The sequence below is a fragment of the Astatotilapia calliptera genome, chromosome 3 (assembly GCF_964374335.1).
Source record: "Astatotilapia calliptera chromosome 3, fAstCal68.1, whole genome shotgun sequence".
Classification (NCBI taxonomy): domain Eukaryota; kingdom Metazoa; phylum Chordata; class Actinopteri; order Cichliformes; family Cichlidae; genus Astatotilapia; species Astatotilapia calliptera.
The window spans coordinates 16,884,047-16,910,361 of NC_137424.1; the positions used below are offsets into that span (position 1 = coordinate 16,884,047).

The following is a 26,315-nucleotide window of genomic DNA, read 5'->3' on the forward strand; positions in this document are numbered from 1 at the left end:
CCTTGGTCTTCAGTGTTATAATCATCCTCTATTCCAATGCCCTCTGCCAGTTCTTTCTGTTTGCGGTAATTCAGCAGGAATTGGCGAATGCTGAGGTCTTCCTGGTCACTGGAGCTCTACCTGGAGCTGACAGACATACTGGTCCTGCAACAATTGGAAGGAAACCACCTCGCTAAAGGAAAAAAAAGACAACAATATCAAAATAGGTTTGATTACAATAAAATAAGTCAGTTAATCAAAATCAGTGTGACAGAGATGCTGATGTTTTTGAAAAGAGCCCATTAGTGACATTTAATTCCATATTTTTACCGTGACGGCTTGTAAAACTGCAAAAACTGCAAACACCTATAGTGCCGCTGTCTAAATATTATTATGAATATGAATTCTATAACAGAAAACGACTGAGCATTTAAACCATCACGATGTATTAAATGTTTCCAAAGATACTGATAATTTGATAACAAGAAAAGTTAGTTCTCCTCAAAATGCGCCTGACTAAAAGTGGGATCAACCAGTACATATAATATTCATCCTGCTACATTTAGAAAGTGGCAACAACAGTAAACATGAGTAACTCCACCGTGTGTCTATCCGGTCTTTAAGTGATGACGTGATCAATCCTACTTCTGGGCCCAAACTACTCTGCGTTTAATAAGGCTGTTGTGTTTTTAACATGTTTTAATGCTTTGTAACTTGTTCTATTTAATCTCAACAAGCCCCTTACAAAAAGTAAGCGATCACTGTCGGCCTCTCTCAGTTTTTATTACAACTATTCATTTTAAAGCTCAGTTTTTAAAACCTTACCATGTAACTACAGCCCAGGCAATGCAGCAGCACATTAATGACTAACCTGTATGTGGATGGATTATCTCAGTTGTTCTCTTGACTGAAGTTTGGTCCGTTTACAGCATCCTGCCATGCCACTGCATTTGTCCCTAACCATCGGGAACCCTCACCTTAACTCTTATCCAGTGGAAAAAAGTTCCCCTTCATCACTGTGTTAATGTTATGCTAACATAGCTGTTTCGCTAGTCACATAGCACATCACTATATACCAGCTAGCCAAACTTCAGTAACCCTACAAACATCACTGCTGCTTACTTTCCTGTCTTCATGTATGTCAGAAGTGATAGCAGAGCTGTGCCTTTTAATTTATTTTAGAAATCCCTCAGTCAGAACCTGGTATATTATATTTAGACGGAAACTAGTGAGCTAACTCTCTGCTAACTTCTAACTTCAGACAGATTTTTAACTCTCAGTGATCATTTGACTTTGGGACCTGCAGTGTAGTTTGGGCCCAGACACGCTAATGACCAGACTTAAAGACCAAATTTCGGGTCACTTTTGCTGGTCCCAAGCCGCAATAAAGAAGCTAGCTTGAAGCTTGACATAAAAAACAATAATTGCTAAGAAAAGTGTAATTTGTAGTTCTAAATATATTCTAAATGCATTTAGATCGTTTTTACTCACTTTATGTCTCTTCCACGATGTTACGTCTCTCTCCTATGTTGGTTACAATTACATAAGCACTTAGCAGGACAGTGGAAAAACCCAGGGCCACAGTGATACTGAGAATTCCACGGTGTTCACTGTCTTCAGCAACCTTACGAGGGCCGGTTGAACGGCTACAGTCTTATCATACACGTGCAGTGTTCCTACAAGCCATAAGGTTACCTTGAGTGAGGAAGATGATGACTGAATGTCCGTCTGAGTCCATAGGTTGAGGTGCAAGCACATTTCTCCCATTCTCCACAGAGGGCAGTGGCGCATAGGTGTGACGTCACTAACACTTTAAAAGATAGAGTTTGCACAGATGTACAATCAAATCTTCTTCTATTTAAACACAAGAGACAGCAGGTCTATTTGCAGTGAGATGTAATACTCCGATGAATTTTAAACACGCTATAACATTTCACACATCGTTATGAGAGGAGCGTTTCTGAGGCAACGACAAAAGGCTGGTTTTCAAGGGGATATTTCTGAATTTTCTTTTTCGCTTTCCATCTTCTCTGCATCACAGCACAACAATTGGATTAATAAACCTGCAGCTGAATAGCAGCAAAGGGATTTCAAATATTGCTTCATCGCTAATAATTTCTGGTGTTTGTATCTAGTCATTTCTAGACAGTGCAGCCACTCCACCACTAAATATTCAATTTATGTCTGCAGCAAAATTCCAGCTTTTTTTATTCATTTTTTCCCCCCCAAGCATGACTGAGTGCAGACAAATCTACATTGTGGTCATAACTGTGTTTACTGTTGTTTACTGATTTAATCCCCTTGAATACAGATGAGCCAGGATCACAGTTTTAATGAGTGCCAGGTGGGTGCAAAAATATGTTAATTCAAGGTCATGTCAAGGGGTTAAGACTCACTGTGTTTCAGGTCAGCGGAGCCACAGCTCTGACTACTGCCACCTGTGACCCACTATGTTATTACTTTAGAAGGAAGAGGTGAGGTGATAGCAATGATTAAACATCCACTTTGTTAAAAAGAGCTGAAAGTCAAATACTGGAAAGCCACGTGTACTATTGGATTTTACTTTGCTCCAAGCAGATCTAATCTATATTTCAGAGGGAAAGATCTTTGTCCCAGGCCAGCACTGCAAAATCATCTGAAGCAGTCATTTAACAGAGAACAAGCAGCAGTTAGCCACACTTTGGACAACCTCTCCACTAAGAAGCTGACCTACATTCTTAAAGCAGCCAACTTTGAATGCTAAATCCTGCTGGGTTAGAGTTGAGAGACACACAAAGAGAATTCTTCTTTATACATATTCTACTATGACTGCAGCGACAACTAATACTGTTGTCTAATGCTATCTGGACACTTGACTCTCAGGGCAGATGTTCATAATGATGATGACAAAAATGTGGCCAATGTTTTAACACAACCTGCACTAATGATTGTGAGGAATATTGAAGCTCTAACACCACATGTGTCTCATTCTTACATAATGCATCACAAGTATTACTAGGATCAATGAAAAATAAAGCATAGCTGTGCTTTTTAACCATCTGTATTGAACATCTGGATCTCTGCACTGTGACATAAAATAGAAATCTTATGTAGTACATAAAATTTTTCCCTTTCTCCATCACAGATTATAGACATTCGAAAAACGTCAAACACTTAAAAACTGAAGACAATCTGTTTCGTCTCGTATTTTAAAAATGGCGTCAGGTGGTTGCTGTCAGTGCCTCTGTCAGTGCGCCCCAGGGTGGCTGTGGCTACAATGTAGCTTGCCATCACCAGTGTGTGAATGTGTGGATGACTGGATATGTAAAGCGCTTTGGGGTCCTTAAGGACTAGTAAAGCGCTATATAAATACAGGCCATTTACCATGCTGTGCACGTGATGAAATTGTATGTTTAATGATTTTTTTCCCTGCCATTATTCAGATTGAAGACTCGTGGAACACAAGTAATAACATGATTAAGTACTCACTCTAATGCGATTACTGAGTTCAGCAAAAGTAATGAGTTACCGTTAAAATACTGCATTAAAGACAAAGTAGTAATGCTTTAATTGCTAAAAATTATGATGCATGAACACTTCCCGGCCAATGCAGCCTTGCAGTCTGCTGTATCATTTCTGTCAGACAACCTTCAAGTAACCCGTCTTAAATCTGACAGCCACCTTCTGCTTTTCCGACTTCATGCCGTTTCCTGCAGCACCACATGGCTTTTTGCTTTGACTCCTCAATCACTTTCAAATGAAAACAAACTGTCCCACAGAGGGAAGGACAAACTTTTAAAAAGTCCAAAATAATCCTTTCAGGGAAAACAAAACAGGAACTACTACTCATTCTAAATCTGAGTGGGACTAGCAGCGTATAAAACCAACTGTGGAGTCGACGCTGTTGTTTTAACATAAAGCACCGAGGCAATACTGTTCCTAAAATTCAGTGGGACAATTTTTCTAAAAAAAAAGGAAAATACTGTGTGGACTGAATTCCAAGCAGAAAGCTACACGACAAGAGTAAGTAATGCTTTTACCAGAAAGTACAGCACAGGAGGACTTACAACAGCCATTAAAATGCACCCACATTTGGGTTGAGCGACCTCGGCATCAAACAGAGAGCATTACTGTGGAGAGCACAGATACAGGACTTTCCACTGCAGCATTCAATTACAGCAGTGTGGTTCAGAATGCAAAAACAGCTGGTGATAGTACAAAAGAGCCGTGTAATGCAAAAAGATTGATGAGAACATACCTGTCTCTCCCCACAGTGTGTCATGACTATCAATTTGCACAGCGTGCTCATTATTCAACGCCAGCAAGCCTCTCACAACCTGCCAAAAAAGAAACTTAGATTAATGACATGCTGTTTCAGCAGAAAAAAAAAAAATCAAATAAACCTTTGAGAGGTTACAGTATACAAAATGCTAATCTTAAAAAACATTAACAAAAACGCGCATTCAAATAGTTGAACTTTAAAAGGGTCTTTTCTGCATGCAGGTTGACTTCACTTGGCCCAGTTATGTTATTCTAATCCAGGCCTTGGGAGCCAATTCCAGCTAACGAGGGAGCCAAACTAAACCTTGAGTCTACGTCTCACCGGGGCAGCTGAAGGCGCTGCACTGTTATCGATTGTGAATCTACATGCAATTCTGAACAGTACTTCTGGCTTTGAGTCATATTCACAGAGAACGCTGTGTGCTCATTTTTATTTTATATATCTATAGTTCCTTCTGATCTTTAAAAAAAAATAAATCAGAAATTCTTTGTGAAACCATGCAAGAAAGAAAAGGTCTTGTCTCACTATTAAAACTGGAAAAACCAGGATCCTGTGTGGCTTAAAGTATGTTTTTTGTACATCCATGTTTTCTTTCTTTTGTAGCGAGAAACAGTACAAAAAAAAGGGCATTTATGTCTATGGATCTGGTAAAATACATGCATGTGTGTCAGTCAGACCTGTGTGTGCCCCATGCTCGAGGCTGCAATCAAAGCCTGCTGCAGAGCTTTGCTCTTCAGAGAGCAGTCCTGCTGCTGCCCCTCAGCACTCCATTCTAGCTCCAGCAGGTACTGGATAATCTCAAGGTGTCCTCGTAGGGCAGCATGGACCAGAGCACACTGGCCACTCTTATCTACATGATCAACCTGGCAAAAAGAAGATTCTTGGTTTTAATAAACAGAAACAGCAAAAACCTGTGAGGTAAATATACCGTATGCATGGTTCAGACGCATTTTTCAAATTTAAGTAATTTTTACGCACTTTCAAAGTCCATTATAAAGCTTTTCCAGTACATTACCAAAAAAAAGAATGAATGTTTCAATTTGCATTACCTCAATAAGACCATGTAAAAATTGAAACAAATCATCTTAGGTCGACTTAAAAGTCCTTTGTTCTCCTTTTGTTAAAACAGAGAAAAATGCACCACACGAAAACACTGAAAAAGGAAATGGTTGATTTATATGCATATAGTGTACAAACTCAAAACACATATTTCTCTTAAAACAGAAAGATGTGCAAATGTGAACAAATCAACTTAAAGATATTCATCTCCACTTGACAAAAAACAACAACCACACAAAACAAGAAAACTGCACAAATTAATAAGTCTTTAATCATTAATAATAATTAATAATTTTTGTGACACAAAAATAGGAGACAGATGTTTGTTATTTTAACTAGTTAAGCACACATGCCCAGAGAAATGGGGGGAAAAGGGAGGAGACCACGTTTAATCGATTATAACACGAGGTCAGAAATATAAGTGCTGACATGAGTAGTGTCCACAGAAACCTCTGAATCTCAGCTAAAAACTCATGTAAACCATGTCTACAAACACCAAACAAAGCAAAGACACCAGACAGTTAAAAGAGCAGTTACTGCACCATGAATCTGTGGACAGGTAATATCCCTATTTTGATTTATGATTTTCTGGAGTTAAATGTGAACCAAAGCATATTTTCAAACGTGTTATATGCTATAAAATACTTTTAAAAATTAGGTGAGGGAAATAAAAAATCATTTTTTCTATGTTTGAGTCACAGTAACTTTGACATAGTAACATCTGCAGTAATATTTACAGCTCTGATGACATCTCACCAGTGTTAGCTTTATTTTGACACCAAGACTGTTTACACAGAGTTTGTAATTGCAGAGAAATACATTTATTTTGGTCATTTCCTTTTCAAGCAGGAAGCTCACCCTTCTTGGTATACCCTTTAGATGAATACAGAGTTTTTAATTAAATACATATTCTTTAAATAATGTTCCCTTTTAGAAAAAGTAGGATAATTAAAAAAACAAAACATTTATTATAGCTCTGTCACGTAGAAAAAAACCTGTCTTTTTTCTGTGGTCTGTTATATAACATTAGGGGTGTTCGTGGCAATTAACTTTTTAATCGACTAAGCGGGTCAAGTAAGAAACACTTAAATATTAAGTTACATTTGAAAACTGTTTAAAAAAAAACATATCCCCATTCCACATTCCAAAATGTCATGTGACAATCTGATTGGCTTAGGAGTGATGATGTCACAAGGATGTCACAAGGATGTCACAAGGATGTCACAAGGATCCTTTGAAGTTTTTCTATAAATAGGGGTGAGAAACAGCAATTTTCAGTTCGTTTCTTCGCAGCCTTTGTGTTTGCAGCCTTCAAACGTTGACTACAGAAAAATTTGGAAACCTCTCAGAGTCATCGGATACAAACGCCAACATGTATCCAAGATTACGGCAACCGAGACAAAAAGATTTCGCCGCCTCTCCTTCCACGCGTGGCCGGCCAATTTCTCCAAATGGCCTCTTATCCATCCAAAGGGCATTACAGGAGAGTAGGAATGAAAACAACCATCTCCAGAACAAAATTCGACAAATTGAAGAAGAAAAACGTCACCTGGAGAAGAAGTGCTTACAGATAGAAGCACAAAACAAACACCTGGAAGAAACACTACAGCGCCAGCCCGACATCAACATTATTAATGAGGGCTGGGGGATCAAGTTTGCTCAAGCCAGAGAGCAGATTGTATCCCTCATCAAAGAAAACAAGAAAAAGAGCGCTGAAGTTAAAGAAATGTCCGAGCAGCTTCAAGGCAGGAAAGCGACGATTGATAAAATGGAGTGGGATCTGCAATACATGGACCAAATGAATCACCTGCTCCAAAGAAAGCTTGATGAAGCTGAAGAAAAAAATAAAGAAGTCCTCCAACAGAAGGAACAACAGGACACAAAGCAAAAAGACCTGCAGCGCGAGCTCCAAGGCATGCAGGAAAAGTACAGAATGGTGAAGGCAGAGTTGGAACAAACATTGGTCCAAAATAAAGACCTCCTTCAAGAGAAAGAGCAACAGAAAGAAAGACTGCCAGAAGAAAAGTGCATTATCAAGGACTTTGAGAGTAAAAATCAAAAGTTGCAAGGATTCTGTGATGAACTGAAGGTCAAAACAAGTGAGCTGGAGGGAGAAAAGGAAACACTAGAAAAACGATGCTCACACATGCAGAAAAAGATTGATCACATGGCCAAAAACAACTCAGAGCTCATTAAGGGGATATTGTTGGAATTCAACAACTTGAAGTGGGAAAACACAGAAATGCAGGCCCAAAAGCAAAAACAAGACAAAACGCATGAGGACCTGCAGTGTACGCTCCGCGATATCCAGAAAAGAAATGAGCAGCTAGAAGGCCTGCACAAAGAAGATCAAGTGAGAAATGCAGACCTGCAGAAGGCAAAGCTGACACAGGAGGCAACATCCAAAGACCTCAAAGAAAAGCTTGAAGAAACACAAGCAACATTAGAACAGGTGGAACAAACATGCAAGAAACTAGAGAGGCAAAACACAGAAACCATCGATGAGTTGAGAACCCTCATCCTGGACAAAAAGGCGCTCGTGGAAAAGTCCATGAAAAAGAAGAAAAGATTCTTCAGCTTTTTCCGGTAGAGGGACAATACTGCTTCTTCAACTGATGTAGCCTCGTCTTGCTCCACCTCTGTTCACCCCCCCAACCAGTCCCGGCAGTTGACTGCCCCCTCCTGAGCCTGGTTCTGCCGGAGGTTTCTGCCCGTTTAAAGGCAGTTTTTCCTCCCCACTGTCGCCTAGTGCTTGCTCAGAGGGGATTGTTGGGGTTTTCTCTCCTCTACCTTGTTTCGTTATTTACTTGTTAACTTTTTGCTCTTACTTCATTTAACCTTGTTTCGTTATTTACTTGTTAACTTTTTGCTCTTACCTCATTTAACCTTGTTTCGTTATTTACTTGTTAACTTTTTGCTCTTACTTCATTTAACCTTGTTTCGTTATTTACTTGTTAACTTTTTGCTCTTACCTCATTTAACCTTGTTTCGTTATTTACTTGTTAACTTTTTGCTCTTACTTCATTTAACCTTGCTTCGTTATTTACTTGCTTGTTTAACTTTTTTTTCAACTTATCTAACAAAATAAAACAGTTGAATTTATCCTTTGAGTATTGTTCATCTAATCTTTACAGAGTTTTTCCAAAACACTTTCAAACATTCAGATCTGTCTTTCATTTTCTTCTTGAAACCTCATGAACGGTGAACTAAAAACTCTGGAACATGGTTTGAAACACTGAAATTGTTTCAGCTGAAACTGGCAAAGTCATACGTGCGTGTGTGAGTGTCACAGGTGATATGGTGTCATTAGTCCGGTCATCATGTTTAGGCTCATTCACTCCAGAATTATTTAGGCCAAATCTTTAAAACAGTGTCACTGCACACACATTTCAATCACACAAATGCAGGATTAATTCTTTGCAGTATCTTATCTGATTTATTATGAGAATGTCACGCCTGATCATTTGCACCCACAACATCAAAAATGGGGGCAAAAGAGAGGAGACCACGTTTAATCGATTATAACACGAGGTCAGAAATATAAGTGCTGACATGAGTAGTGTCCACAGAAACCTCTGAATCTCAGCTAAAAACTCATGTAAACCATGTCTACAAACACCAAACAAAGCAAAGACACCAGACAGTTAAAAGAGCAGTTACTGCACCATGAATCTGTGGACAGGTAATATCCCTATTTTGATTTATGATTTTCTGGAGTTAAATGTGAACCAAAGCATATTTTCAAACGTGTTATATGCTATAAAATACTTTTAAAAATTAGGTGAGGGAAATAAAAAATCAATGTTTCTATGTTTGAGTCACAGTAACTTTGACATAGTAACATCTGCAGTAATATTTACAGCTCTGATGACATCTCACCAGTGTTAGCTTTATTTTGACACCAAGACTGTTTACACAGAGTTTGTAATTGCAGAGAAATACATTTATTTTGGTCATTTCCTTTTCAAGCAGGAAGCTCACCCTTCTTGGTATACCCTTTAGATGAATACAGAGTTTTTAATTAAATACATATTCTTTAAATAATGTTCCCTTTTAGAAAAAGTAGGATAATTAAAAAAACAAAACATTTATTATAGCTCTGTCACGTAGAAAAAAACCTGTCTTTTTTCTGTGGTCTGTTATATAACATTAGGGGTGTTCGTGGCAATTAACTTTTTAATCGACTAAGCGGGTCAAGTAAGAAACACTTAAATATTAAGTTACATTTGAAAACTGTTTAAAAAAAAACATATCCCCATTCCACATTCCAAAATGTCATGTGACAATCTGATTGGCTTAGGAGTTATGATGTCACAAGGATGTCACAAGGATGTCACAAGGATCCTTTGAAGTTTTTCTATAAATAGGGGTGAGAAACAGCAATTTTCAGTTCGTTTCTTCGCAGCCTTTGTGTTTGCAGCCTTCAAACGTTGACTACAGAAAAATTTGGAAACCTCTCAGAGTCATCGGATACAAACGCCAACATGTATCCAAGATTACGGCAACCGAGACAAAAAGATTTCGCCGCCTCTCCTTCCACGCGTGGCCGGCCAATTTCTCCAAATGGCCTCTTATCCATCCAAAGGGCATTACAGGAGAGTAGGAATGAAAACAACCATCTCCAGAACAAAATTCGACAAATTGAAGAAGAAAAACGTCACCTGGAGAAGAAGTGCTTACAGATGGAAGCACAAAACAAACACCTGGAAGAAACACTACAGCGCCAGCCCGACATCAACATTATTAATGAGGGCTGGGGGATCAAGTTTGCTCAAGCCAGAGAGCAGATTGTATCCCTCATCAAAGAAAACAAGAAAAAGAGCGCTGAAGTTAAAGAAATGTCCGAGCAGCTTCAAGGCAGGAAAGCGACGATTGATAAAATGGAGTGGGATCTGCAATACATGGACCAAATGAATCACCTGCTCCAAAGAAAGCTTGATGAAGCTGAAGAAAAAAATAAAGAAGTCCTCCAACAGAAGGAACAACAGGACACAAAGCAAAAAGACCTGCAGCGCGAGCTCCAAGGCATGCAGGAAAAGTACAGAATGGTGAAGGCAGAGTTGGAACAAACATTGGTCCAAAATAAAGACCTCCTTCAAGAGAAAGAGCAACAGAAAGAAAGACTGCCAGAAGAAAAGTGCATTATCAAGGACTTTGAGAGTAAAAATCAAAAGTTGCAAGGATTCTGTGATGAACTGAAGGTCAAAACAAGTGAGCTGGAGGGAGAAAAGGAAACACTAGAAAAACGATGCTCACACATGCAGAAAAAGATTGATCACATGGCCAAAAACAACTCAGAGCTCATTAAGGGGATATTGTTGGAATTCAACAACTTGAAGCGGGAAAACACAGAAATGCAGGCCCAAAAGCAAAAACAAGACAAAACGCATGAGGACCTGCAGTGTACGCTCCGCGATATCCAGAAAAGAAATGAGCAGCTAGAAGGCCTGCACAAAGAAGATCAAGTGAGAAATGCAGACCTGCAGAAGGCAAAGCTGACACAGGAGGCAACATCCAAAGACCTCAAAGAAAAGCTTGAAGAAACACAAGCAACATTAGAACAGGTGGAACAAACATGCAAGAAACTAGAGAGGCAAAACACAGAAACCATCGATGAGTTGAGAACCCTCATCCTGGACAAAAAGGCGCTCGTGGAAAAGTCCATGAAAAAGAAGAAAAGATTCTTCAGCTTTTTCCGGTAGAGGGACAATACTGCTTCTTCAACTGATGTAGCCTCGTCTTGCTCCACCTCTGTTCACCCCCCCAACCAGTCCCGGCAGTTGACTGCCCCCTCCTGAGCCTGGTTCTGCTGGAGGTTTCTGCCCGTTTAAAGGCAGTTTTTCCTCCCCACTGTCGCCTAGTGCTTGCTCAGAGGGGATTGTTGGGGTTTTCTCTCCTCTACCTTGTTTCGTTATTTACTTGTTAACTTTTTGAACTTACCTCATTTAACCTTGTTTCGTTATTTACTTGTTAACTTTTTGCTCTTACTTCGTTTTACCTTGTTTCGTTATTTACTTGTTAACTTTTTGAACTTACCTCATTTAACCTTGTTTCGTTATTTACTTATTAACTTTTTGCTCTTACCTCATTTAACCTTGTTTCGTTATTTACTTGTTAACTTTTTGCTCTTACTTCGTTTTACCTTGTTTCGTTATTTACTTGTTAACTTTTTGAACTTACCTCATTTAACCTTGTTTCGTTATTTACTTGTTAACTTTTTGCTCTTACTTCATTTAACCTTGTTTCGTTATTTACTTGTTAACTTTTTGAACTTACCTCATTTAACCTTGTTTCGTTATTTACTTGTTAACTTTTTGCTCTTACTTCGTTTTACCTTGTTTCGTTATTTACTTGTTAACTTTTTGAACTTACCTCATTTAACCTTGTTTCGTTATTTACTTATTAACTTTTTGCTCTTACTTCATTTAACCTTGTTTCGTTATTTACTTATTAACTTTTTGCTCTTACTTCATTTAACCTTGTTTCGTTATTTACTTGTTAACTTTTTGCTCTTACTTCATTTAACCTTGTTTCGTTATTTACTTGTTAACTTTTTGCTCTTACCTCATTTAACCTTGTTTCTTTATTTACTTGTTAACTTTTTGCTCTTACCTCATTTAACCTTGTTTCGTTATTTACTTATTAACTTTTTGCTCTTACTTCATTTAACCTTGTTTCGTTATTTACTTATTAACTTTTTGCTCTTACTTCATTTAACCTTGTTTCGTTATTTACTTGCTTGTTTAACTTTTTTTTCAACTTATCTAACAAAATAAAACAGTTGAATTTATCCTTTGAGTATTGTTCATCTATTCTTTACAGAGTTTTTCCAAAACACTTTCAAACATTCAGATCTGTCTTTCATTTTCTTCTTGAAACCTCATGAACGGTGAACTAAAAACTCTGGAACATGGTTTGAAACACTGAAATTGTTTCAGCTGAAACTGGCAAAGTCATACGTGCGTGTGTGAGTGTCACAGGTGATATGGTGTCATTAGTCCGGTCATCATGTTTAGGCTCATTCACTCCAGAATTATTTAGGCCAAATCTTTAAACACTGTCACTGCACACACATTTCAATCACACAAATGCAGGATTAATTCTTTGCAGTATTTTATCTGATTTATTATGAGAATGTCACGCCTGATCATTTGCACCCACAACATCAAAAATGGGGGCAAAAGAGAGGAGATCACGTTTAATCGATTATAACACGAGGTCAGAAATATAAGTGCTGACATGAGTAGTGTCCACAGAAACCTCTGAGTCTCAGCTAAAAACTCATGTAAACCATGTCTACAAACACCAAACAAAGCAAAGACACCAGACAGTTAAAAGAGCAGTTACTGCACCATGAATCTGTGGACAGGTAATATCCATATTTTGATTTATGATTTTCTGGAGTTAAATGTGAACCAAAGCATATTTTCAAAGGTGTTATATGCTATAAAATACTTTTAAAAATTAGGTGAGGGAAATAAAAAATCTATTTTTCTATGTTTGAGTCACAGTAACTTTTAAAGTGTTTGTGCTAATAACATCATGTAGAGTAAGACAGGCATGGAGAACAGCACTGACTGGGAGAGCCTTTGAACAGATGACATTCAGTTCAATTCAACATATAAGACTTTAAGAATGAACAAGCATCTAAGTAAAATCTATTTATTTAGTCTATCATCTGTGATATTATTATGTATAATTATAATGTATTGTTCACCTCTCTTAAATAAACAGGCAGCCTTAATGTATGAAATATTCATTCATTAAAACACTAAAATTTGTCTGTTGTCTCAGTGGCTGATAGTGCCCACAGGCATCAATAGCTTGAAATAGCTTGACGCTATTTATAATTTTTATGTTTAATGGGTGGGTGCTCACGATAAACAGATTTTGAATGAAAGCCCGGGAACTTCAGTACCACAAAAAGTGGCTATTCTCTGTGCCCATATAGATCAGTCCCTCTTATTACCATTATTCCCTTAAGCCTCAAGTTGGCTAGTTAAGTATCAGACTAACGTTTAAAGCTTTTACTTGAGTGAAGTAACTCACATTACTGCTACTGCTAAGTAATGTTAGCTATGTTTACAGCATATACCATAAATCACCATGCCATAACCAACTACTGTACTATCACACTCAGTGCATTTCTCCAGCACGTTTGATAGCTAGCAAAATAATAATAATAGTTTTAAAATTAGCATGTGTTATGTACACATACTCGAAAATTATTTACTAGGACTCACCTGTCATGTGACTCAGAGTGCAAATTCCACCAGTGTCGTTTTCCATCAAACACTCATTAAAACAGCAACGTCAAGTTAGTGCACTCATCCCCAGGGGGAGGGCGGGGTCACACATTGAAACAGACTGGCACGCAGAGGTGCAAGGCAGACCAGATGGAGAAATTTTGCTTTCACACTTTGTGACTCATTCAGTTATTTGTGGTGAATGAAATATGGTTTCAACCACGTTTAAGCACCACATCTAAAATTCAAGCACTATTCAAACCTTGAAAAGACAATATTTAAATTCAAGCCTTTTTTAATGATTTCAAGCACCCATACAAACCCTGCATATGAAAAAGCCAGAAATCCAGAAAGATGGCCAAATGAAACCAAATGTCTATGATCACAAGAAAACTACATCAGTAGAGTTGTCAAGTAGTCACAATATGAAAAGTCCTCACCTTAGCCTCCTTTTTACAGAGCAGCATGACTTGTCCCAAGTGTCCTGCAGCAGCTGAGAAGCAGAGGGGGCTCATGCCGTTTTCTGAAACAACATCCACGCTGGCGCCGAACTCGAGCAGCAGTGAGACAATTTCCTGGTGACCGAGGTGACACTGGACGCAAAGCACTGGTGCGTTGTTCAGGACTTCTGTGCGGTAATTCACGTTTGCCCCTCCCAGCATCAGGAGACGGCTTACCTGATCATACAAGCAAAAAAATAAATAAAAAATGCAGAAAGCATTCACGTTTGAATATTTATTTCAAGGTCTTTGCAAAGAAGTGAATTTTTTATCACATGTACTTAAAGGTGAAAGAAATCTGAATTAAAAATAAATGTTATTCTCTTAAGAAGAGATGACTGTTTAACTATTTTACTCTTTATTGGCTAAATTATACACTTAAAAATGTGAACTACCACCCATGTTTGAGCAGCAGAATTGTTTCCATTACTCATTTTATGGCTCATACAGAGATCAAACTTCTTATTCTCATCTTCAGATTTTTCAGACGGCAAATGAAACGGCCACATTCTAGCGAATGCAATTATCAAGTGTGGTATTCGCTTTCATTACGAGTAAATCAATAATAAAGGCCTAGTCAAACAAAACCAAAGAGTGAAATGAGTGTTTGACGACAGGAGATGAAAGTGTGTGTTATTTTCTGGATCCTCTGTAGCATAATTAACCCCCCCACCCCTCCCCCAGAGGAGAGAATAAGGTCATTTTGTAAATGTCTGTTTGACTAATACTACACATTTATACAATAACTCACAAACAGACACCAGGTGATGGAACGCCCTCTGAAACAATAACACTAACGGCAAAGAAGTACGGAGGATAATTTTTCTTCGAGCCAGAATGCATCATGCTGGCAGAACAGCCTTTCCAGGAAAGGCCAAATGATTATCGCCCTTCGAAACACGACTGAAAAGCAGTACACAGGAAGTTGGCTCGTGCGCGAAGCTTATTAACATTTACCTGTCAAATTATAATTGGACACATTAACAATATAAAAGGACAGCGGTTATTAATAAAACATTCTCTGCGTGGAGCAACATTCGGGGATTAAAAGTGTAACTAAAATCTAAAGAAAGTTGCAGTTATTTCTGAGATGCATTTGCTTTAAAATGACCTAACCAGTGTATATGATTATATTACTCCAATGTAACAAAAGGGTTATGAAAATGCTGAAAATTGGATACATATACTGTGTGTTTAATATATAGTGTTTAAAGGTTTCCTATATCCCCTCAAGAAGCTTATACTTTGCATTTCAACAAAAGCAACCTGTTGCATTTAGGCATTTCAGGTTATCAATAATGTGTTTTTTTCATCGTTAGCTAATAAGCCGATTGTTCTGCATTCAACAGACGCGCAGGAGCAAACCTGAAGCAAAGGCTTACCTTGACATTAGGTGTGTAGAGGTTCCTCAGGGAGGCCAGGGCTGCAGAAAGGCCGTCAGTGCTGCAGTTTATCCACAGAGCCTGAAGGACACTGGATGACACGCCTGTCTTCTTGCTCAGACCCTGCACGCACGCCGATGCATAAATGCATGAGTAAATACACAAACACACATATGTAAAAACCAGCGAATCTGAGGGGCATAAGCTGTCAATGTTGCTTTCCACATCCCACGGCTTATCCTCTGGTGAACCATTGTCACAGTGCATAAATCAAGAGAAAGTGAACACCAAGAAATTCCTGCAAGGGATGGATTTCAAATAAAGATGAATGCATAGACCACGTAGGTTCCACATCTATACCTTGAAGATGTGTGCTTTGAGTATGTGGTGTCCCAGCTCCATTGTCTGCTGCCGATTCAGTTTCCCCTCTTGGCGCGATAACATGAAAGCCATGAGAGCGTGACCGGTCCTGGGTTAGAAAACAAGGGAACAGATAGGATACTCAGTCGTCAACAGTAGGAATGATTGTTCCTCTGCTTCAAACGACATGAAAGTACTGATTCATTCTGCTGATGACGAGGAGCCTGGCACTGTCATGGAGAACTATTGTATTCTGGAGCTAGTGTGAATAAGCTAAAAATGTTTGGCAATGACCCTCTGAACAACAGGGGGGAAGAGTGTCACTGAGGCACTAATTAATGCAGAACTTCATTAAAAAGGCATGCATGATTGCGAATCCCTTTGATCTGGATAAAAATCCTCTCTAGTTGTGCCCAGGCACAAACAGAGAGGCAGTGCAGGAGGCTTTTGTCTCTCTGTGCATCTCCTGCGCCAGACTACAAGCCTTTGTTTTTTTAATGATGGAGCTGGAAGGCTGTGAATGACCAGAATACGAAGCTCAGCTCTCGTCCGTTTGGAGGCATCGCCGTGTGAGCAGAGGTGAGCAACAGGGAGGAAAAAAGTGACATCATTCAATTTATGAAGTGTGAATGACTGAAATCTCTCATTTGCGTGTGGCTCCAGCATTTCAATTAGGTAAGCACTGCAAGTACTGCTAAAAGAGATAAGCCTGCCTCGCATTGCAACATGCAATATCTGCAAAATGCATAGGTCAGTACCCCCCCTCCCTCACAAAAAGCACTATTTATTAAAACAGGGCAAATCAGTGTGAGGCTGCAAGACAACAAAAAAAAAAAAAAGCACTGATCAGGAGTCAAAAGTTGTGCGGGTGATCTACTAACAAAGCACAAATTCATGAGCACAGACGCAGCAGTTCATTTTACCGATGACCAATGCAAGCTGCCAACAGCAGCGCAAATTAGTGGGTTGCAAACAAGCAGATGAGGGAGCGAGTAATCCACTAACAACGCTGGTGCGGCTTGTTATTTGAAATTTGACAATTATAATACGGTACCAGCACATGTGAACAATTCAGACCGGGGAGAGGCAGTGGAAGGAGAATCGATGTGTTTGATATGAGGGTGAAGTCTGCAGTCAGGCATCTGAACTCGGATGAATCCTGACAGCTCCAAAAGAGCACAGGATTTATCTGCAGAGGTGCTGCTTTATTACAAACAGCTTCACTGTATCAAAGGTGCATTCTGAGATGACCTTTTGAATGTGCTGTACGTCGCAAACAGGCCTTGTGCTAATGAATTTAGTCCTGTGATGTGTCTGTAAATGCTCACATCATCACATCACTTCACACTCAATTTTTTTTCTGCATGCCGTGTGTATTTTTTCCGAGACAAAGGAAAGACTTTGGCATGCAACAAGCTGACACCAACAAACAGGACTTCAGGGAGTCTAATGTTTCTGCAAAATCTCAAATTACATTCAGTGAAGCCTGAATGTCATTGTTGCAAGATTCGAGCATTAATCTAACATGCTTCACTTCCACAGCTGTATTCTCACATTCTCACAAATGTTATACAATGGAGTCATTATGCAAGAGAAGACGACTCGAAGAAGTGAAACAGCCTGCTTGAAATCTGATCTATGATGTTGCAGGGCTGCGTATGCAAACTGCTGACTAAAGGGGTTTATTTACAAATGGAAGCTTTGGTGCAGTCTGCAGTGTTTATTATGGACCGATTTCTGCGCAGATATGTGAAGAAAAACACTGAATTACTGCCTCTAATACATCCAGAGCCAGCTATTCTCCCCTTCTGCAGACATATCCCACGTTAAATTCTGCTCTCCTGCATTAAAATTGAGGACCGGAAATAAGCAGGACACTGCTTTAAACATTTTAGGTAAGAACTTTGTGACAACCGACAGGATGGACACCAAATTTAGGCATGATTAAAGCTGTCAGAGACCTAAAACAACTAATTCAGAAGCACTCTGAGATGCAAAACTTCATTCACATGAAGACACGTTTATCATATTATTCTGCAGCATTAGTTGTACTTTTCTTACTGTCCTACATGCCTATTTGTGCAATTCAAGAACCTTTTCTAAATGCATTACTGAAACATACGCAAACTCTAAATGCATTACAGAAGCCTGCAAACCAAATTGAGAGCTGCGAAGTTATTGCATTAGCAGAAAACTGACCTGGGGTCACAAAGGAAGTCCGTACTCTCTCCATCAGCTCTCCACACCAGCCACTCTCTGAAGGAAGGGTGACAAAACATGCGCGTCTTGTCCCTCCGTTTGATGAGAAAGCACGAGAGCAGCTCCATGCGTTGCTGAAAGTCCTCCCATTGTAGCTCCCCCTGGACGAACCCCGCGTTGATGGCGTTGAACAGCTGCTCGTCAGTCAGGGGGTGCAGCGAGGCGAGCGATACGTTGAGGATCAGCAGTGAGCGCTCAAAGGCTGAATTGGTCATGAATTTCATGTTACACTGTAACTGGTACAGTTCTGCCAGTGAAACAGGCACGACTTTGTAACTGGCACTTTTGATCACGAGGTGGCCTCTTTCAAACAGATCCAGGGTGAGTTTGAGATACAGGTAGGACCCTTGGCTGCGGGAGATCAGGTGGCTACTTAGCTTGCCGACTGTGATAGGATCGGCCTTGCCGTTCAGGCTAATATTGTTCATGATGTCCTTGCTGCCGTTGATACGATACTGAATATATGCGTTGAGGTCATTGCTGATCTCTTTGTTGTCAGAAAAGTCATCCAGGGAGATTTTGGAGAAGGGCAGGAGGCTGGTGATCTCCTATTGAAGACAAGATAAAGACAGAGCGTGACATAAAAACATACATCTGAGCTTCAATGTACTATTAAAGTGTCAATGCATGAAAAAAAGTAATTTGGTGCAGTGTTTGCATTACAGACAGCTGTATTACTCAATACCACAGCCAATAAATAAATAATTTAATTAATTAAAAGCAAAAATATTCTTTGCATCCTGAGCTGCCATTAAGAAAAACAAAATCTGCCTGTGTACGTGTATTATCAGAAGAGTTTCTTTGAGCAGTGGGGAAGCAAGCATGCTGAGCTATCAGGCCAAAGCAGACACTTGTTACTGTTCAAAATGTGGCTGTGAGGAAAACAGGAGTGGGGAAACTGAGTATTAAGAGGCAGGGGATGGATGGGATGGTAGCTAGCGGGCAAGCAGAGGTCTGAACTAGGGCTCACATTTCAATCTGTGTCCCAGGGGTTGGAGAAATCAATGCACCTTAATCCTCCAATCCTCTGCCTGTCTGAGGCTAGAGAAACATTGCCTCCGCAAGATAACATTTTTCCTCTCCCTCATCATGAGAAGGCAGCGCAAACAGACAAACACACACAAGCACATGTATGCACACGCTCAATAAAACATACCGAACACAATCCACAAGATTGGGGGGAGGGGGTGCAAACAACACCTCAGAGATTGTCCAGATATTAGTCTAGCAGGCAAGGGCCAATATATCGAACCCTTCCTCCGAGGTGAGATGCTATTTGTCTGTTCAAAGCACAAAACAATAGCGTGACAATTTCATCTCTATGCACAACTCTGATTCTGTCTGCAAATAAGAAACATTTCATGCCTTCATATTTTCTTGTCTTAACAATGCTATCTTGATTATTCTTCCATGATTCATTTTTGCTATGCCCCGAGTTAGTCGGGCAGTAAAGCAGATAAGCTTTATTTATTCACTGAGGGGTTTTTTGCAAGAGACACCTGAGTACAAGCGACAAGTACAAATGTACACGCATAATATTACAAGTATGAAGTGATAATGCTTTAAAGTCGATCATTTAGTGCTTCCAATTTCAAGCTAAATTGCAGCTTATACAAACACTAAGCTGCAGAGTTTCTGAACTTGTAGCCGAAAGCTTAGATAGCAAAGCCATACACACACAGACGCAGGTTTACCGATGGCTTTTGCATATTAATGATGGCCAAATGGTTCAGATAACTTACAAAGCCGAATGTAACCACTGTCTGCACTGAATGGCAATGCTGCTGACTGCTGTGTCCAGAGCTTTAATGTTAGGGGAAACGGTATGAGAATACAGCATGGAGCGTACAGTTTGTGCTTTTGATCTTTTGTAGGAACTTGCTCTAAAAACTTTTGAAGGAAGTAGGAACCATCATCATTAGCTCATATTTCAGTTTCAAGAACCTTTGAGTAATGCAAGTGTATGGTCATTATAGTCTATTGCATGGAGCAGGACTGACAACCATCATGTCCAAACAACATTTTATATACATTTTCTTTATTTACTGTATTTATTTCTCTATTTATTTTATTTTGAATGCTGTGCATGGTCCAGTTATCGTAGAATATCTTCAGTTTATCATTAATTCTGTTATTAAGCATTGTGCTGTCGTTATGTGTCATGGCATGTGGTTGTACGCAGCCCTGTTTGTTCATTGTTTTCATTTTGAACTCTGCTTTTGTAATATTTCTCATCACGTCCCACCGGACATAGAGAATTCAATTTTGGAATTTCTTTGTGATTTTGCAACCATTTCCTGCATCTTACCCAAATATGTGGACTCGTAGCCCCCCCCCCCCCCCAAAAAAAATAAACAATAAAAAGAGAGGACATACAGGGTTTTTCTGCAAAAGACTGCCAACTCTCTTAAAAACTATTTAACTGACTTCTGTTACATTTTTGGAAAATTAGACATTTTCAGTCAGTGACTAACAGCCTTTCCATTGCACTTAAAGGGAACTTACTGAACATCATAGGAGCCTGATTTACAAAAACATTGTCAAACCGACTCCGAGGTTTTCACATGCGAAGTCGTCATATAGCTCCCATTAAAACAACAGTGCCATTTCATTCATTACTGCAGACAACTGCTAAGTGGTTACAGTGGGAATGTGAACAAAACAGAAATATAACAAGAAAAATATGATTACAAGAAAGTAAAAGACACATATGGCATGGTTAACAATGTGCTATCCTTTGCCACAGACCAGCATGTGCACAGGATTCACTAACAGAGGTTATAAAAAAAACAGCTACTGTTACATATGCCTTAAACCACACGTTTCCTTTCCAGCACAGTTGTTACTATGAAATCTACCACACGGACAACAAAAACACATCTCCGATAACCGACTGCAACCTTGTTGTTGTTGCTGTTCTTGCTTTGCCAGCCTCCAGGTGGCTAAAAACGTCACCCTAGCAAATTCACACAAACAGTAACTCCCTCTCATTAAACACTGTTTCACTTTGTCAGAAGACATTACAACACATATGTTGCAGTGTTCTGCTTATGGATGGATGGATGGATGGATGTTGCAGTGTAGTCGAAATGTATTACTTTAAGTGCAGTCACCTGGAACATCTTTCCACGTCAAAAAACCAATTCTAATGCATTAATAGAAGAGCATAAGAGGTGAATACAAAATATCAGCGCTACAATATATTGATTCACCACACTGACAGGGCCTTGCCTGAATTCTTAATAGCTAGGCTGAATTCACTATATAGTACAGCCCACACTGATGGACAACACTCGACCCTGGCTTCTGACTGAGCAATAATAACTCAAATTCCAGATGTCAATCAAAAACCACATTATTATCCAAGGCTCAGTGCTTTCTTTTTTCCCCCAGCAAGGAAAATAAGTTTTCATGTAGTTCATCAGTAGTGTCAAAGCCTCAGTTGTCAGCAGCGTGAATTTAATCCAAGTCCATAGCATTTCTGGAACTGGTCAACCTAGTGTCAGCTCAAAGTGACTGACTCATCTCTCTCCTGCCCTGCAGGTCATGTGTCTCAATTCTTTCCTGAATGTTGCTGGATATGCCTGACTCTGTAAAGAGTAGAATAACAAGCGGGAGCAGCTCAGGAAACACTTGTCAAAATGTAAAAATGTGCAGGGTCTGGTGACAGTGAGTGAGTGCCTAGAGAGGTGACGGCATGTCCAGCTAGACATTTGTTAAAATGAGAGAATTTTGATTCATTTCTTTTCTAGGGTTGCCACAGTGTTAGATTTTCCGATTTAGGATATGAAATGTTCTGGTCAACAAATCAATAAATGTGTTTTACAGTGTTTTATGGATTGGGAAACAGGGCCAGTGTGAACTGTAAGTGCAGGAGGACTGTTGGCTACAACCGGCATACTTTTTTTTTCTGCACTATAAGCCACACTTAAAATCCTTTAATTTTCTCAAAAATCGACAGCGTTGATGCTTTATCAGGTGTAACTATTAAGTTCAACATCCAAGCATCCATGAAAACAAAATTTATTAAATTTAACGGAGTTAGAAGTTAGCTCACTAGTTCCACCTAAACATGATATACATGACTAAGAGATTTCTGAAAAAATTTAAATGTACAGCTCTGCCGTCCCTTTCGACATAAATGAAGACAGAAAACTAAACAGCAGTGACATTTATAGGGTTACTGAAGCTTGGCTAGCTGGTATAAAATGATATGCTAGCGACACAGCTATGTTAGCATAACATAAACACAGTGAAGCTAGAGGATGAAGGCTAACTCTTTTTCACTCATAAAAGTTAATGTGAGGGTTCCCGAGGGTTAGGGACAAATGCAATCGCATGGCGGGATGCTGTAAACGGACCAAACTTCAATCAGGAGAACAACTGAGGTAATCCATCCACAATACAAAGGTTAGTCATTAATATGCTGCAACAACATGGGAATAGAGCAGCTGCAAGAGAATTCAGCATTTATGAATCAATGTGGATTGGAGGAAGCAAGAAAAATGAGTTGACTTATCTGACTGTTTTGTTTCGCTTAATGCGCCTTATAATCCGGTGCGCCTTATGGTCCGAAAAATACAGTATATTAAGTAAGTGAAAACTAGCACTAATAACATTAAAATATATTAAAAGGTAAGACTGTAAAAGCACTTAGTTAAAGATGCTTAGTTAAACCAGCCTGTGCAAATTTCATTCAATTTGTATAAAAAAATATAACAACAGAAGTCTTGAGTGTTCAAACTTTTTGATAAGCTTCAGCTCAGAGCGCTTGGAAAGCAGATAGTAGAGGATAAGAGCAGACACGAAACTGGTAATTAAGTTAAGAATCAAGCCCTTAACAGCTTGCCTGTATCCAGTACTTCACTCAACAGTGTAACAGCCAAACTGCACCTGTGTGAGTTCATTGTGGGAAGCGAGTCTCTGAGTGTGTGAGAGAAGCAGCTGCAGCAACAGAAGAGTGAATGCCATTAGCAGTAGTTACTTTAATCAGCCGTAAAGTGTGCGGATAAGCAGAGTAGTTACCGAGAGGGAAGAAAGAGTGATAAACTTTTTAAAACTAAAACTCATCACCAGTATAATGTGACATCTGTAATTCTGACTCGAGGTGATTATAACAGTGAATATTTTGTCATCTGAGTGAACTCAGAGCCATGCTTTATAAGTTCTTTCTTACCACCAAGTTGATTCGAACAGTGACAACCAGTTTTAGCCAGGAGGGGAACTTGGCAATGATTTTTGTGATGAAGGATGCAATGGTGTCTCCATAGTCTGGTTTGTGGAACTCCGCTTCATTCAGCCCGTCTATTAAGATTATGTAATCTTCCTCTGGAATCCTTCGCTCTGCAAAGACATTTACAAATAAACTAAATATTAAAATACTATGAAATGAGATTAGTGGTCTCATACACGATGAAAATGAAATAGTGCAATATACAACTACAGTGTTTTACCTTTCCGAAGGTTGGCCAACGGTTCCAGGACTCCTCTCCGGAAAGCAGCCATGGGGTCTTGGACACAGGAGCGCAGACTGAGCATGCTCTGGAGGTGGGGCTCTTTCAGCAACAGCTCCCGGTACGCACTCAGTTGATGAGCTCTGCACAGAAGGGCTGCGATGCTGTGCACAAATTCTGGGACCAAGCAAGTGTACGTGTTATCTGCCTGGCAATAATGATAAGCCACCACCTGGAAGACAAAAGGAACGAGAACAAACGCGAGTGAAGCCATTGCTTTTTGAGAATCAGGAAGAATTAAAAATATGATTCACTGACTGATGGGTACATTTGATAACTTTAAAGCGTTTACAAACACCAACATCTCTGGTGACTGAAAAACTACCATGACAAAGTAAGTAAGTGAGGCTTTTGATACCAACAAGCCTCCATAAAACTACATATTAGCTCTACAATGTCAAAGACATGATTTTATCCTTTCATTATTTCACACAGAAGGGATGATGAAGAGATTGGGCAACGAAAGCTATAAAAAGAAGTGAGTAGATCCCAGGTGGATATCTAAAGGTAGAATCTTCTGTACCTGAGCAGGTTTCCGCAGCATTCAAAGGAGGTCTGATTTAAAAGGAAAATGTAGGGACAGAGGTGGAGAAGAAGGAAGATGACTGTACTAATTACAGTCCAACCTGGAGGAGCTGACACACTTCCAGGCCCACAGGAGGAGGAGCAGGTGATCGGTTCCTCTGACGGCTCAACCTCAGCTGTTGCTGTTTAGTTCTCCACAGAAAACCGATGACCAGCTTCTAGAAAAATGACTAAAGCCTCAAGATATGAGACTTTTTTTTTTAACATTTAGCATCAATAAATGTTTTGGACCCAAACTTCTCCCCACAGCACAGATCTAAATGCATATTTATGGTTCTTTCTTTTTCAAATAATAACATATAACTCACATGCCAATAAAGGCACAATTAAAGCTAGCGCAAATTAGAAAAGAGGGAGGTAAGATTTTAAAAATTATAGCTGAACTCCCTGGATGTATATAACCCATCTTTAGTAAGGAAAACATGTGACATCCAGTCAGAAGATGGACCAACTGAAACAATAACACAACCACTGATTCACATCTTCTCCAGAAACTGTCAAAAATCACGACCACCAGAATTTTTCTCTGATGTTATGCTTTAGCCTAAAAGCAGCAAACGTCTGAGAGAAGTCCGAACACTCCTTTCTGTCATTTTTGCGTCACGCGTTTTTTGAGCTTCATCACAAATGTGACATAACAAAGAGGGAAACTGATATATTGAATGCCTATTATTGTACAAAGTCAAGTAACCTGCTGTGTGCATGAACACAACTCTTAATAAGCCCCCTACTGCAGTGATGATTTAATTTAGCATACAAGTCACGCAGACTACCGCCTCATCAATGAGCAATACGAATCTCGACACACGATGATGCAAGGCTCTGCAGTCAAACCTCGGTAGCTCATCTGCTGGCAAAACAATAAATGCATTTTCAGAAATGTTACCTAAAGGCACGTCTCGATAATAAGAATAAAGCAGAAAGGGTAGTAGCCTCAGTGCTCCTGTTATGAGACCACTTTTAAATCAATGATTAAAAAAGCACTGGCAGAATCTGACAGAAGCTGCTCAGCGTTGCATCACACATCACAGGAACAGAGCCCCTGTGAAGGCGCCTATTGGAAACACTTTTCACCATAATTGGCTCAAGAGATACTGCTTGAGTTTCACAGACATTTACATGAAGCTCACTGCATTACCCTAGCTGTCTGGTGCATGAACTGTCCCCTTTGACAGGGTCACTAATTAGGAGGCCTCCCTGACAGGATAAGAGTATTAAATTCTAAAGGTGTTAGAAGGACAACAGGTTGTAATCAGTACCATTAAACGCAGCAGAATCAGTAGGAGACGTCACATCCACTGAGAAAGTCCTTCACAAAGCTGCCACCTATTAAATTACCTTACAACCTACCATCACAGCACTATTCAAACTCAACTGACTACAACAGTGGATCACAAATCTTCTCTGAATCCCGGTGGCCCCCAATCATCTTTATTAGACCTGCTACAAGGCAATAGCAGTGCCAAAGTCATCAAATGGTGCTTTTAGCAAGCAGTATTTCCAAAATGTAGTGAACGTGCACCTGCTATGTGACTGAACCCTCAGCAACACAAGAAGAGGTGGTGCGAGTAAAGATGCGGGAGTGAAAAATCGACAGAGAAATTTCAGTGGAAACAGAGCGAACAATTCCAAAACTAAAATAAAAGAGTCGTAGGCAAAAACCGCACACTGCTTAGTCGGCGTGCATCGAGAGAGGAACATTTTAAAGTGAAACATCGAGGACTTGTCTGTCCACTTCACAAGTCTGAAAGAGGAAGATGTGCAGAAATATGCTCAGTGTCTGGTATGCATGTTTTGGGGGGGGGGTTTCGGTCACAGACAAGTGGTTAACAATGTTACTGACGGTGTGGGGGAGTAACAGAACACATGTAAAGCTGTTACCGTGCAGTACTTTATATCTTGTGAAAAATGTTGACAAGCTTATACAAGAAAACACTTAATCTTCTGCTCAACAGCGCTGACACGTAAACTTCCCAGAGAGGCAGTATTTAGACTTTATTTTGCGATCCTTGTAACGCCAGAAAAATCAACAGATGGAATATTCATCTGTCAAAAAAGTAAGCACTGTCCTCAGTAGTCAGTGTTGCTCCGCTTCATGGAATTTTGAGGATCCTTATCATGTTCAAACATCCCAGTTCAACACTTGAACAGGCGGCCTTACAATATATTTA

The 26,315-nt window shown here is 39.6% G+C and overlaps 2 protein-coding genes across 6 annotated transcripts in view; both read right to left on the reverse strand.

The window, feature by feature from the left end:
- The window catches only part of LOC113035147 (protein TANC1-like), a 388,820-nt gene that overhangs the window by 350,160 nt on the left and 12,345 nt on the right, over window positions 1-26,315 (reverse strand). For 4 of the 5 annotated variants that reach the window (XM_080298189.1, XM_080298190.1, XM_080298188.1 and 1 more), the window contains exons 5-14: window positions 23,500-23,731; window positions 23,223-23,389; window positions 17,987-18,594; window positions 15,788-15,896; window positions 15,428-15,550; window positions 13,986-14,222; window positions 4,918-5,103; window positions 4,217-4,295; window positions 1,675-1,789; window positions 2-172 (exon numbers count right to left, since the gene is read on the reverse strand). In XM_080298189.1, the coding sequence (XP_080154315.1) occupies window positions 106-172; window positions 1,675-1,789; window positions 4,217-4,295; window positions 4,918-5,103; window positions 13,986-14,222; window positions 15,428-15,550; window positions 15,788-15,896; window positions 17,987-18,594; window positions 23,223-23,389; window positions 23,500-23,731 (1,923 nt within the window). In that variant the 3' untranslated portion in view covers window positions 2-105. Of the gene's footprint in view, window position 1; window positions 173-1,470; window positions 1,790-4,216; window positions 4,296-4,917; window positions 5,104-13,985; window positions 14,223-15,427; window positions 15,551-15,787; window positions 15,897-17,986; window positions 18,595-23,222; window positions 23,390-23,499; window positions 23,732-26,315 lie in introns of those variants that run through there. The other variant, XM_080298191.1, reaches the window with a different exon arrangement.
- The window catches only part of LOC145422960 (protein NLRC3-like), a gene marked incomplete at its 5' end in the record, with an annotated part of 416,117 nt that overhangs the window by 64,513 nt on the left and 325,289 nt on the right, over window positions 1-26,315 (reverse strand). The window lies entirely within an intron of this gene.